The sequence below is a fragment of the Falco biarmicus genome, chromosome 2 (genome assembly GCF_023638135.1).
Source record: "Falco biarmicus isolate bFalBia1 chromosome 2, bFalBia1.pri, whole genome shotgun sequence".
Lineage (NCBI taxonomy): Eukaryota > Metazoa > Chordata > Aves > Falconiformes > Falconidae > Falco > Falco biarmicus.
The window spans coordinates 82536405-82551759 of NC_079289.1; the positions used below are offsets into that span (position 1 = coordinate 82536405).

Below are 15355 nucleotides of genomic sequence, written 5' to 3' on the forward strand. Positions count from 1 at the left end.
AAAAAAAAAAAAAATTAAAAATCAGGAAAACTGGTTTTTAGATTAAAGCGAACCTTACCTTTTGGGTTAAAGGACTTTCCTTGATAATGCCTGCTTGAATTACTCGGTTTACAGTGCTCATATTCTGAAAAGTAGCTAACAAGTTTCAGAGTAGCTTTCTGCTGCAAACGGTTCTAGATCCCCTTGAGATATTTTATAATGTTGTGCTTCAGCTTAACCACAGAGAAAGTACAGCATCATATTTTATAACAGCCTGACTGGCCAAATGTACTCATTTAGCCTAGGCTAACAAGTAGCACTGTTGCAGTACTTCCTGAACATTTACATGCTTTCTGAGCTCCGTGGTAACAGTGTAGGGTGATGAATGCAGAAGGATCGCTTTTGCATTGCACAGAAAGCAGGCATCTTATGTCTACAACAGTGTTCCTAGTTTGTTTTCTCAAATTGCAAGGCACAAATTTCATATGGCATTTTTACAAATCCATTTTGATACTTTGTTTCAGGATTGCTGTATGTAAATTGAGACTTTTGTTCTTTTTTATCTTGTTAGGCTCTATATTGTCAAATGAGAAATTCTTAACAGTACAAGATCCTGATTTTCAAATTTGAAAGTAATAGGAATGAGGAAAAAAGCTAAATACGATAGTCTTTCAGGGTGAGATCAACCAGCAGGTGCTAAGCCCATATCTTAATAACAATCAGTCTCATCAACATGAGGAAGAAAAAGAAATACTGTTGTTATACAAAGATTACCCCTGATTTTGTAAATACTTGCAGAGAGTCTTGTGTAACATTTTAAAGTATGAGTGCTTGGAAGAAAATTACATTCATCTTACAATTTACTCTTATAAATTCCTTATCTAGGATTACAGGTATAACTGACTATCAGTTTTGAGATCATGAGTTTGAGTGTTTCTGTACTCCATTATTATCTTTATGATTTTTCATCTTTATGGTTTAATCTTTGTTCTGGTATGTTTAGACACAAAAACTTCTAAGTATATAAAGTCACTGTTAATTAAAATCAATAAAGTGGTTGTATTTCTAAATTGTTCTCATAGTGGTTCTCACTGAAACTTGTGTAAAAAAATTTATTTCAGTATAATATTCCTAAATTCTAGTTAGTAGCTGTATTAATGAATATGATATTACACTTTGTTTCAGTATGTTGAAATAGTTTGTCATTTGACCTCTTACGATAGTCTTACTTGAAATCATTTTTTGTCCATGAGTTTTTTGCAATAGTTTAACCAACATTGAAGAAAGTCTGGTATTACAGATACCTAACACTGCATACATGCACTGCCTTCCTTCCCAATGCCGGGTGTTTGTTTTCCTCCCATCCCAGTTCGCAAGTCCCGTTTGCTTCACACATAGAAGCCGTTTTAAAAGAATGACGGGGGGTTCCTTGTCACTTTGTTCATACTATTTTGTGGCTAAACTAGTGTGCTAGGTTGCAGCTTGATAAATCGCTTGTTCTGAAATCTTCATACTGTTTGTTGTTTGTCCAAATGCTGCCTTCCTACTAGGACTTCTAGCAGCAGAAAGTAGGTATCCCTTTGTTTTCCTTTAAGGCCTATCATTCAGCTATGGTGTATGTCTTTGCATGTTTAAAAATCAGCTTTCTTCTCTTTGCTATTTTCAGTTTTAATACTGCCTGCTCAAGAAAAATAGTCTATATGTTTTTGACTAAATCTGTATATAACTTTGAAAGTATAATGAACCAGAAGTAATATGATTTCCAGGGAATTCTGAAGATCGAAGTTTAGAGGCAGTATTAAAATTACCTGATTTTTTTCTTTTCAATATTTGCAAGACAACTGAAATAAAAGTTAATTTTCTTTAAATGAATGAAGGATAAAATGGTTTGATTTTGCATTTTAGTTCCAAAATCAATGTTTTCATGGACTACTGGGCTTTTTTTTCCTAACACTAAACATATACTGTAACATTAGTCATATATTATTTTCTTGCTATACCCTTGCATGAACTTTCTTGATCATTCTGTGTTAATGTGATACATGATATATGCATATGCGTTTTGTATATGCATACACTTGATTTAAATAACAATCTAGTATGTGTCTCCTTAATGAAGAGGACTAATATTGGCATGTAGGTAGGAGTTTCTGCTGCAATTAGCTGCACACTTGAGAAAATTGAGAAATTGAAAGTGCAAGCACTTCTGAAACCTGCAGACTGTACTAGACAGAGGAGAAGGTGTGAAATTCTAGGCCCTTTGATAGAAACTGCAACCATTTCAAAACCAACAAATTCAGCATCTCAAAATACAAGCAATAAAAAGTGGTTTCTTTCCTGAAGCATTTTAAGATTTGCAGGCTACCAATTCTTCTTCCATCCTAAGTCAGGGCAGCAAGGCATATCTCCATGTCTCTGTTTCTGATCAAAGTTGCACATTTTTTTGTTGTTTGCTTCATTCTTTTGATCTTGTAGGTTGGGGGGATGTTGTTCCTTGTCCTGTTTCTCTGTCTCACAATACAAAAGTGAGAATTCAGTGGATTTTTCTATAAAAGTTTTGAAACAGTAGTATTTTTATACAGCTGTAGAGAAAAAAGAAACTTCATACAGAGCTTCTGCCAGTGATTTTTGGTTTTTGTTTGTGCATAGAGAGTTTCTTCAGTGAACTTACTGATTGACAGAGTGTGCTCCCCTTGTACTTGCCAGAAGAGTTTCCATATATTTTTGCAATGAGGAAGAAAGTATCGGAAGAAGTAATAGTCAAGGACATTCCTTTGTGAAAATACTTATTTTTTCAGTTGCATGTGAGTGTGCTACCTGTAAGTTGCAGGTCTGGTCTGAAAAACAACACCCTCTCACTACATATTTCTTTACCACCACACAAGACTGCTTTCTGTCATGTTTGTGGCTAGTTTTACAGTGGGAGGTAACTGGGAAAAGGAATTGGCAAACTTTGTGTAAAGGCCCCAAGTACGGAGATAGGAGAAGGCTGGGGGCATGCATACACACAGCACCCCTGTGCATGCGGAATGAAACAAAGGCTATCTTCAAAGTCAAGCATCAGTTTTCTCCCTGCCCCCTTTCCCCCCACCTTCCCCCTCCCCCCTCCTTGTTTGTCCCCCTCTTTTTTTGTATTTCCATATATAGTACTCTCCTCTGCGTTCCTGCTTCTGTTTAGGAACACTTTTATCTCTTGTTTTCTCATTTTTTTTTGCCCCCGTTTTCTTTTTTCTTTGTTCAGTCTTTTTCTTTCTCCCTGTTTTTCTCTTCTGCACCTATTTCCTTTGGTTTTCTGCTCTGTTTTTTACGTGCCTGCTTTTCTCTTCTCGTATTCCATAGGTATTCTTACCTTCTTTAATTTGGTTGTAAATCCCAATACCCTTCCATCACACAAAGTGCCTTCTTTCTGCAGTTTCACTGTAGTCTGCATAAATCTCCACCTTTCTAGTTCTCTCCCTAGACTTTTCCTGATTGTTATATATACATATATAAGAAAATATATATATAGTGTTTATGTATATATTTTTACTGTCTTAAATTGCTTCCCAGTAGCATTCGCAGAACTGTGTGTGTGTAGGCACACTTATTTGTAAATTTAGAGTGTGTCTAAACTTGGCCGTTTGGTTTCTGTCTAAAAAGGAAGAAGTCATTAAACACTATATAGCTGGAATTTGTGGAGGATAGAGTCCTTACTTGCCTTTCATTTGAATTACACTGTTGTGTGTATATGTGAAATGTGTCTCCCACCATATCTTAAACTATTATAGACATATATATACACATGCTTTGGCTGTCTTCTGTCCTTACAGAGATAGTTGCTTTGTAATATAGTGGACAGCAAAGAGCAACAAGTTACTGTGTGAGGTTAGAGGCATCAGAACTCCAGTGATTCTTGCAGATGTGGTCTGAAGTGGTGAAGAGCATCTGGTACTCATTTGGCTTTCTCTTAATCTGGGTAGTTAAATCAGCACAAGTAGTGGAAAGGTCCCATCTCTGTAAAAGGTTAGAATCATAGAATGGTTTGGGTTGGAAGGGACCTTCCAAACCATCTAGTTCCAACCCACCTACCATGATGAGGGACACCTTCCACTACACCAGGTTGCTGACAGCCCCATCCAGCCTGGCCTTGAGCACTGCCAGGGATGGGGCACCCACAGCTGCTCTGGGCAGCCTGTGCCCCTGTCTCACCACCCTCACAGTGAAGAATCTCTTTTTTATACCTAATCTAAATCTACCCTCTTTCAATTTAAAGCCATCACCCCAATATTCTTTTCCCACCTTTAATGGAAGCAGCATATGTTTAGTATGTTTTTTTACAGGACCAACAGGAAATAGAGGGTTGTTTCTTATACTTTTTTTAATTCCTGTCCAGTGCTACTAAGGCAAACCTGGCCTAGTATATAACGTGGACATAGTATTTTATAGTTTTGCTGATATTGAGCCTAGATTGTCATGTTTCAGTAAAGTGAACAGTTTTAAATGTGTATGTGATCATGATTTGAAACCCCCAACATTTCCACAGCATTTTGAAATAGTGCTTAATGTGTTAAACATTTATGCCTTGTGGTTTTGGGGTATCACAATTAGATGCCAGCAAAGCAAAACTACCATTTAAAGGTGTAAGTGTTGCTGGAGTCTTAAACCAGAAGCAAAGAACCTTTGTTTTATTTTTCATACATGAAAAATAAAAATAAAATCCATGAAACCTGAATCTCACATTATAGAGTTGGTAGAAATTATCTCATTGTCACTTCACCAGATGTGCTCTGTCAGAATCTTACAATATTTATAAAACCTTTTTTTCCTGAAAATAACTGCACTTTGTAGTAATGCCCATGCTTGGTTTTTTATGAGATTGTATCCAGGGACTTCATTTAGTGATTGTAGTATTTGATCTCTCTAAAATCTAACAGTTTCTGATGGGTTTTTCTGCTATCCTTGCTGTACATGCTAGCCTCAGACCTCTTCACAAACAAAGTGAAATGTAAATCTTACCTTCTGAAATGCCTGTGCTTTGAGAGTCAGGGTTGTTTTGTAATTTCATTTCCAGTGGCTGCACACAAGAAGGCAGCCAAGAGATGAAGCTGGGAGAAACCAGCTTATGTTGATTGTGGATTGACTGGCATAACAACTGAGCTGTGATACACAGACAAATTGCAAATAGCAGCTAAGCTTTAATTAGTTATTTTTAAAAACACTGTAAAATCTTCAAGGTATAGTTACTTACCTATTTTTACAACATAAAGAATAGTTGAAAAACCAATCCAGATTAAGGTAGTTCATAAGAATGGACAGGATTAAAATGAGTGGTTGGTGTCAGGACCTTAATTTTATACAGTTCTACAAATCTAAGGGGTTTAGATTTTGTCTGTGTCTCTTTAATAATAATATGCTATTATTACAATAGTTGTTATAAGGTCTTCTGCAGAGTCATTTCCTGGAATACTAATTGCAAGAGAGTTGTAAAAAGGTCATGGTTTTATATTTCTGTGTTTAACCAAGGTCAGGCTTCCTCTAACAACTTTTCATTGCTCAGAAGAGGGTTTATGACTGACCAAAATTTAAATGGGCATTTGTAATCTTCAATATTAAAACAATAAAACTAAGAATTCTCTTAGCCTCTCTCAGAATGTGTTTGTAGTCAGAATGTAGCGCTTGTGTTTTGCAGCAAGATCTTTTTTACCTAAACACTTTTAGTCATACACAGTTGCAGATCACTGCTGCATGAAAAGAAACTTGTAATTCTCTGTACCGCCTGCTGCATGAGAGAGAAAGTCAGTTGAACCTGTCTGGTTTGCTGAGCCTTGGAAAAGCAAACTTTTGGGGTGTTTTGTGGTGGAGACACAGTACTGTTGGAGAATATGTAGGCAATTTTTGGAATGGTTCTTTAAAGATTTTTCTTTTATTATCTTTTATTGCTTTCTCTCCTCTTCTGGGGAGAAGCAACTCCTGACTACCTTTAAAGTTCAGTTTCTCTAGCCAAAGCACGTGTTGCAGATTACAATAGCTAGATGCCAGAATGTGGTAACAGCGCTCTCTTTTACCAAAGCTTTGTCTACTTGCAGCTTGATAAACCATTGTCCATGCCAACTTCAAGTGGAATTGAGGGCACTGTATAGGAACCTCAAAGACTCTAGAGATAGAGTTTGCTGTAAGAGAAAACTATTTTTGAATGGCCATCACCATAAATGAGGTAACAGAACCTTCAGGAAATACCTGTGATAACTCTGACTACACTCTGGGTGAAGAAATAATCCCAAGCCACTGCCTTATAAGGCAGATATGTCTAACTGAGAAGTGATAGATCTGCCTCAGTAGGCAGAAAGCTACTCAGTTCATCTCCATCTTCTTAGAAGCAATTTGGTGTCATCCTTAAGAAGTCATTCCACTAACTATAAAACCATTTCAGGTACTAGCACTGACTGCAGAAGACTGTTATAAGCATTCTGACCTTCTTTCCCTTCCCTCCAGCCCATATAGTGAGAGCACTATAAGTTAAGTTTTCAGCCCTGAGGGAACTGTGAATAGTTGCAGCCATGCTTGCTGAGATGGTTTTATGGGAATACAAGAAAGACAAGGTCGTGTGCATGACCCCGAATATCACTGCTCATTTGCATCTGCAATTACAGTAGCATCCACAGTTAACACATTCTTCTCACAGAACCATGTTTGGTGCAGATTTTTTTACTATTACTGTGGAGAAGTCTTCTGCTTCCATCACTGGAATTACAACCTTTCCTGTGCAATTTTATGTGTGTATATTTTTATAGTAACTTAAGGTGCAGGGTGAGACTCATCTCACCTAAGTGATTGGGGCTACTTGAAAGTTCTATGGCAGTAAGCAGCATTTTCCAGCAAAGCTTACTTTAGGGAGTCTTAAAAAAAAAAAAAGCAAGCAAGCCAGTCAAGTCAGTCAACTTCCTTTTTTTTTCTGGCTTCCTAATATTTATGCATCATTCTAATTTTTTCATTTATAGATTCTGTCTGTAACTGCTACAGATCATGAGAAATCAGAACTTTTAGATTGTATGACTATAATAACTCACTCAAGCCCTTCCTTTATCATCTATGCTGAGGCTAAAATGGGTGTATTTGCAATGATGAAAAGAGATTAAATCCTGTTCCTAGAGAATACAAGCTTTAATTATAAGTATTGAGTGCTTTTACACTTTCCCCAAAGGTTAGAAATTTAGCTTAAATATGATAGAATATGAATCTTTTGAGGGACAGGTGTGCTGTAAAGCTTAGTTAATTTTATTTCATGTAATATTTTTAACTGAATTTAAAACTCTTCTGAAACGTACTCTTGGGCTTTTAACCAAATGTCTGTAACAGAGTGAGTTTATGTGTTCACAAAAATGCCTGTAGAATTATTCTAGCACTTCTTTATGCAATAACATCCTGTCAATATATACATTTTTTCATGAAGGTGCATGTTATTTGTAAAAGCGTGAAAGACATGGCAGTTGATATGGCATAGGATTGCAGGTAAAAAAAAAAAGTAAAGTAGAACTGTGATTTTGAGGGATTAGCAGAGTCACTGTTAGAACTTCTCATCAAATTTGTTAAGGGTATTCTTGGAAACTGTCTTTTACAGCCATCTATTCAATGCAACCAATGGACCGGAGAAAAAAGACCTAATGAGCAAAGATTAATGTTTTGAAATTCCCAGATATTCAAAGGGTTGTCGAGATGCAAATACTAAAAAATAACAACTTTTATTTCTATTTGAAAGACCTCAAAGTGTTCCACAAAATAAAATTCCCAAAGTATGTAATACTGTGAAATAAATAATGTGGTGGTCTGGAGTATTCAGTGTTTCACAATAATACAGCACTGCAGACAACTTAGAACATACTTCTTACTGGTTCTGGTTTGGGCTCAAGTCCTAGTGGTTATGGGCAACACTGAGCAGCGTTAGGGACTCAAGATACACAAGCCTGTGAAGTGAATCTTCCCTTGAGTTTTCCTTAAACAGTCCAAATCCACAGAAAGGGCTTTGAACCCAGAAAGCAAAGTTTTGCTAGAAAAGAAAATAATTAATTTAAACTCTTGAGCATGACAAGAATAGAAACAGGAGAGAGTTCTAACAAATTCCCTTCTGCCAGCTTCATCCTGGGAAGTTGAGCACTTTCCTTCAGGCTTCAAGATCTCCAAGTTCATCAACTTCTAAATAGTATACTGAAAATGTTAAAAGAAACTCAGCACAGTCCCTTTTGGGTCCCTAGGTAATGTTTTTCTTCCTTGCCTTTGAGGCTTAGCTATGATCTCTCCGTGTTCTTACCAGCAGATTCCCAGTCCCTGTACTTTCTCAGTTTTCCTGCTGTGTCTCCCAGTGTGGAAGCTGTGGCTCTGGCTGAGGAATGTGGTCGATTTCTTTCAGCTGATCATACTTACTCATTATGAAAGATGGAGCTGTTTTTTCTCTTCTTCAGTGCACCTGAACCCATGCACAGCAACTACAATAATGCAAACCATTAGTTTTATTTGTTGACCAGCCACCACTTTTTAAAAGAACTTAAATTAATGCATCAGTTGGAAAAAAGTAGTCAGACACATTTGATGGAAGAGGACTAAGAAGTCTTAATGCTCCTGAGCCATGAGTTGTAAATGAGGGGAATATTGTGGTTCTTAGCCTTGATGTACAAGGAACTGTGAGGAGAATCCTGGGTTGAGATCTGTCCTAAATGTGGTGCAAGAGTTTCTAGACTTGTCCTTCTAAGCCATGAGGTCATAAGTCTTGTAGTATTTGTGTATCTTGTTTATTCTGATTTTTCAAGGTTTTCAGATAAATACATGAATTTAAATCTGTGTCCTTGTGTGGTTAAGAGGGGGTTGGGTTTTGGGGGGTTTATTACATTGTGAAAATGCAGTGGATTACAAAAGGGTTCGTTAAGGAAGGCTCATAAGAATTGTTCATACAGTGGAATATAGAATTTCAAGAAATACAGCAACTTGTAAAATATTATCTATCTTGACAAAAGGACACTGGCAAATGAATAAGTAAACAGAATAAACATAATAAGGAGAAATCAGTGAAACAGAAAATGTGTACGATTCTGTATCCGGAATCAAAAATTTATTTATGAAAAGGCATTCAGCAGTCACTGTCAGACACCAGCATTTTTGCAGACTAACGCTGGATATGGTGCCATATTTCTGCATTTTCAGATGCTTATGCCACTGTGGAAAAACTGAAGACGTAGGCAGCCACTACTGATGCCTGATTTTTAAAACAAGATGTTCCACAAGGAACCAATATGGGCTTGTTTACTGTGGATTTATGTTGTGTTTCTGTATCCTCCCTGCTGTGAGTTCAAATCTCCTCATGGACTTCCACCTTCCATAGTGCCTCCTGTTTCTCCTTTTCACTCCCATAACCCTCGCTTCACTTTTCACCCTTACACCATATAAAAGTCATCCGCATCTGGTCAAAAGGCAGCAAATGCTATAACTGGGTCAGAGATAACCAGGCAAGCAGAACAAACAGAACAAAAACCAGAGCTCGTGTTACAGCCTTTTTGGCTCCTCCAGAGGACACAGCAGTCGGGTCTTTCTCTCTCTTCCCTGCTCTATTCAGATGCTGATTCAAAAAGAATTTATGGGAGCATTGGTTCTTTCCAATTTTTACTGATGTGGAGTATGTATTTGAAATTGGCCAGCAGTTCAAAAAGTGGAGGGAAAAAAAAAAAAAAAGGTTGGGGTGAGAATGGTGAGGACAGGCAGATAATCCAAGTAATTTTGTAAGACATCGTTGGAAACCAGGCTAAAATAGAACAAAGCTAAGCTTCATAAAAACAGGTTTTAACCTGTCTTCAGTTAAACCATTTCTTACATATAATTACACTATATATGATCACTGTTGATATGTGTAAAGTTTATTCAGTGAGTTTTCCTGTAAAAACTCCAGCTCTTTGAAGTTCCTGTTCCAGTTGTACCAGATGAAGTGAAAGTTTCCTTTTCCAAAGTTCAGTTTACCCTGAGTCTTTACTTTATTGATTTTTTTTTTTGTTGTTTTTCCTGTTTATTGCCCCATAGGAGCAGTCTCACAGGTGCTGGACAGCCTGGAAGAAATTCATGCACTTACAGACTGCAGTGAAAAAGATTTAGATTTTCTTCACAGTGTTTTCCAGGATCAGCATCTTCACACACTACTAGATGTAAGTTTTCTGTAATAAACAATTTGAAACCGTTTCTGTATGTGTTGTTCATTGGATAATATTTTGCTTTATCCTGAATATATTCCCTTTTGTTTCATATCCAAATGGTTTTATTTAGGTGTGGAATGTAATAATCAGCTAGCACTTTACACAAAAATACGGTTTAGGACGATACATACAGAATATTTTAGAATATATAAGGGATTAATGGATTAGTTTGAATTACTAACTGCTATAAAATAATTTCTCAGAATAGGCTTTTTTCTTTTGATAAGGGCTGAATTTTTTAATTTAAATGTGAATTGTAACTTTTGAACTGTAACAGATTCATTCCTTTTTTATTATTTTTAAGTAGTGTAATAATCTTAGATCCGTTCTATGGGTATTCTTACAAGTATGACATTTTTTGTGTGAAATACCTAGGTATGCTTATTTCTGTCCTATGCTTGAACACAGTATGTAATAGGCTCAGTCATTTAAATCTTCTGTGGTTCATGAGAGCTATTACTCCATAAGGCAGCAATGGGGATTCCACAAGGAAGCGTGCAAAAATTACAAAGCTAGAAGATAAAGGTTGGTGCCTCCTAGTAGGCATAATAAGGATCTGGTTCCTGTTTCTTCACTGTCTGGCTACACGTACAGATCAACTGTGATATCACATGGTTCATAGATATTTTATTTTTTTTTTCTTCCAGAAAACTGAAGTGCTCTATTTTGCAAAAATAATTTTGAAAAACAAGTAGTCTGGAGTTTGAGTGAAAAATGCTTGCATGCTACTTATCTTTCTGTGCCTTGAGAACTTCCTGTTTTCAAAGTTTCTTGTTATCACATGCAAAAAATCCTGTTTATATTTCCCAGTAGTTCTTTAACCGAGGAGGCCTAACAGGCAAATACATTGTGTTTTCTCCAAAATTGTGTGTTTGGGAAAACATACATTTAGTTTTGAGGTAGAAGTATTTGCTGAACTTCAACTCTCTGCAAAAACAGGGACCTTCAGCATCACTGCAGTCTTACACTCCATCCCTTGCACTGAGTGCCATGACCCTCATTGAAGGTCAAATTCAGAAGTATATCATGCTGTCATTGGTTTCTCTGTCTACACAGCATTGGGATCTAAAATAAAAGTCAAAAAGAAGCAGAAAAAACTTTCCCTGATTTTTTTCTGGAATATATGGATACTTCATGTTGAAGACAGAGGACTTGCTTTCAGCCAAGACAAACTTTTTCTAAAGCAATCTACATGTTCCACTGAGAAGAAACTCACAATGGAACCAAATCCGCAGAGGCATAGGCTATGTCCACACTAGCAAGTACTACAACATAACAATAGCAGGTTTGTAGAGCAAAGCAGGTGACTGAGGACCCAGTGTTGACAGTTCTGTGTATTTTGAGGGCTTTTTACTTTATACTAGCTATACTGCAGTCCAGTGGACTGAAAAACCACTGGTAGGTGAACAGCATCTTCTGTTTTAGTGTCATTTGAGTGTAAATATGCTCTGGCAACACTGCGCAATGAAAACTAAAGAAAGGTACGTGGGCCTAATCAGAAGATGAATTTCAAAAATGCACTCCTGAATTAAACCAAAATGCTCATGTGGCCATATAGATGATGAACATTTTACTACTATGTCTTAAATTTAACAGCTTGGATACCTCTAGTGAATATCACAAATCCAAAAAGATGTCTATGCTTTTTACCCAGTGAAAGACATGCAGGAGTAGGAGTCATTTCTGCTATCTGATCTGCAGGTAGATGATTATGGTTGCAGAAACTAAAGAGTTTCTGAAAAATTGTTGAATGCCTTAGTTCCTAAATGCAGCTTTGCAGGGTTTTGATCTGAATGTAAACGGTGCCATATAGTTCCTTTGATGTCCAAACTCTTTAAAACGTACACTTCTTACCATTTATTTAGTGATTAGTGGGCCACCTGGATTCTGTGCATCCTTCAACTTTAAATAATTTGAGTGAGCACGTATGTCCTTCCAGAAGAGGACCCAGCTGCAGGGTTCTGAACTTGCCTGTTTGGGCAAAGCTGCTCCACAACGTAGCTGCCTGCAGGACTTGAGGAACCAGAGATAGTTAGCTGTTAAGTGATGAGGGCATTGCTCTGGCACAAGACTGCAGTTCTAATCTTTGTTCTTGATAATTGTTTATATATTTTACATTAAACAGTCATGTTCCAGATGCTTAAATCGCTCTGTCTTTTTATGTTGCATACTGCAGTATAGAAAGTTAATCAGATAGTGTGAACAAGAAATAAAAACCTGTACAGGAAGAGAATAACATGAGTGTAATAATAAAGAGCCAAAACACTTGTGTCATTCATGCAGAAAGGTTTTCGATATATATTAACCATTATTATGTTGTGAAATAACTTCTTGGGCTTTGGTAAACCAGATGGCCTTAGTGTATTTTGCTGTATGACAGGTCTACCAGATGTTAACTCATGCTTCTGCAATGCTTCTACTTCTTTCTGTTCTTTACAGTACCTGTCTGGTTCATAGTACTTCACTAATGACCTATTATTTCTGTAATGGTCTTTTATAGCCTTTTAAACAAGAAAAAAATGCAATTAATTCATACCATTTGCCATTCTTTTACTTTAAAGTCATGGTCTTACATTTAGACAGAAGGGGTACTTTTAAATGCACACTATAATAAAATATTTGTGAGAACAAAACACTATCAAAAAGCATTTTTGTTTTATTATGCTATGTGGAAGGGGGATGATAGAATCTTCCCAAAGATACTTTGATTAGAATAATACCAAATACAATTCTAAAAGATTGCAGTGCCGTGAAATACATACTTGAAAGACTGAAACAAGTTGCAAACAGTATTATTTGAAAGGATAGCTTTTTCATTTGAGTAACTTGAATGTCGGAGACTGGTTTCTGTTTATGCATTGATACTATTCCAGTTTCTTTCAGAACTCTGAAAAATCATCAGTTGTACTTGGATGAAGTTCTGTCAGGGAAACTGTTTATTCCTCTCAGAGTATCTGGGATTAATGAGGCCACTAGAACAAGTCACCTGTAAAGCATTATATTCCACTAAGTAGGAATTTTCTAATTTGTTGTAAAGTTGTGGCTGTCGCTTTGTATTAAAACTACTGTTCCTCTTCCTTGGCCTTTTTCCACAGTTAAATTTGTTTTCATGTTCCTACTCTTTCTCAAGAGTCATCCTTATTTTTAGATTAGGCACATGATTATAAATCACTGCTGCTGCTGAAATACCTTCTTTTGCTTCTAAACTAACTTTCTGAAAGCAAAAAAAAGACAGACAATCTTTGTGTTAAGAGTGCAAGTTTCCCACATGTTGGTTTTTCCAGGTAATATAGATCACAAAATAGAAGTCTTCTTTCTCAGTAATTCATTAACTTAGGTGCTGTGAGGACAGGCACCTCTGAAGGCCATAGAAAGCAGGATTCCTATTATTCCATCAGTTGTTTTTAATTGATTCATTTATGTATGTCGGTTTAGATAGCTATCTTAAGACCGTCTTCCACTTTACTTGGGTGCCAAAGCTGTTCAAACAAAGTGGGGGAAAGGTGCCAGCTACTTACAAAGTAATTTATATTCACTCTGGGCCAAATCCTGCAATACACCAGCATATCCTCATGTGGGCATATTGAATAGTTTCATTGTCTGATTTTTTTCATCAATTTAAAGAATCCCTCTATTGTGTTGAGTGGATTTTCCCTTTACAAAGAGTAAAGAAAAGGGCCTTCTAGAAGCAACCATTTAAAAATACCCACTACCTAAAAAAAATTTACTGATTAATAATTGATCTTCCTTGTAAAGTAAAAGAGTAACTTTGGGTTGGACAGATTATTTTTTTTTCTTGCTTCTGTTAGAAATGTGATGATCAAAATTTTAGTGAATGCTGTAGGGCATTCCTCTGTGTGACTTAGAACTGTCTGGGTTTATGCCTATATAAAGCTTTACAGAGCGTTTCATTCTGGTATCCAATTTAGATCGTGAAGAATGTAATAAAGTTAAATAAAGGATATAAATAACTTTATGGAAAAACAGAGTTAAATTTAAGTAGTGAAACAGCTTTTTATTACCACTGACAGATTTTTAGAACACTTATCAAATACATGAATTAAGATATTTTTTTTTATTGATTTTCATGGAAGAGATCCTAGGAGGCATTGCTGTCTTATGTCAGCAGTTCTGATAAAGTAGTTGGAAATAAATATGAAGGGGTTACTAATTTTGGAGGCATTGGTGTTTGGCTATTTTCTGTATCATGTCAAAAGCTTTTACTTAATGATTATTTGTTTTGAAAAGTATACTGGGCTTCAAGGTTGTGCCTAATGGGGAAGATCTTCACATATTGTATTTCATCTCTATCGGTACATCAAAGGAAGCAAGGTTTGCTAAAAAGTAAAACCAGAAGCTGCTGTTTTCTGCAGCTGCTGACATTGAAGGAGACAAGAGAAATCATTTTCCTGTTGAGTCAAGTAGTTTGGTCACCTCTCCAGGGACACTTTCTGTGGGTGATTCTGAATGCAGATGTCGTTTGATTTACAAGTGAGATTTTTGCTCAGCAGGAGAACAATATCAGCTTTTGTGTGTCTGGGGCCTCTCTATGCTACTGGCTTTGTCTGAGTCTGTCTGTCCTGAGTCAGATAGTTCTCTAGCCTGATATCTTTTGGATGTTAGCTTGAGAAGTTCATTACATTATTTTCGTAGATGGAATCGTTAAGGTAAGTCTTGTTATTTCTGTGAGTCTTATCTGTGATAGAAGCATTATGAACTTTTAAAGAAGTTTATTTTACCTTTTGCTGGCATAGCATATTACACACATATGATTTTAACTAAATGGAGTTAAATACATTTTGGAGTAGCTATATGTATCATACCTATATGTGTAGCCACTTCTTCCCTTTAGAGTTTAAATTATATTCACAGTGCATTTAAGAGAATCTTCCTTTTATGTCTCCTGTCCTCTGCTGCCAATAGTAATGTTTCAAAGGAGCACACATCCGTGCACACTTCAGAGTTCCCTTAGTATTTCTTTTGTACTCAGTCATCCAAACAGATTTGGTCCTGAAGTAAGTCCAGACTTTTAAGGAAACTTATTTTCTCTCTTGCTAGAATGAATGTTGTTGGGACCTCAGCTTAGCCTCTCAGATGGCTGGCTAAAGCTTTCTGCTGGAGTTGTTTTGGATTGTTCTGTTTACTCTCTCAAGTGTTGGATGTTGGCA

The 15355-nt window shown here is 36.5% G+C and overlaps 1 protein-coding gene across 16 annotated transcripts in view; it reads left to right on the forward strand.

Moving 5' to 3' along the window:
* The window catches only part of CASK (calcium/calmodulin dependent serine protein kinase), a 226511-nt gene that overhangs the window by 151073 nt on the left and 60083 nt on the right, over window positions 1-15355 (forward strand). For 12 of the 16 annotated variants that reach the window (XM_056329526.1, XM_056329525.1, XM_056329530.1 and 9 more), the window contains 2 exons: window positions 1530-1547; window positions 10018-10139. In XM_056329526.1, the coding sequence (XP_056185501.1) occupies window positions 1530-1547; window positions 10018-10139 (140 nt within the window). The remainder of the gene's footprint in view (window positions 1-1529; window positions 1548-10017; window positions 10140-15355) is intronic. The other 4 variants (XM_056329527.1, XM_056329540.1, XM_056329531.1 and 1 more) reach the window with 1 other exon arrangement.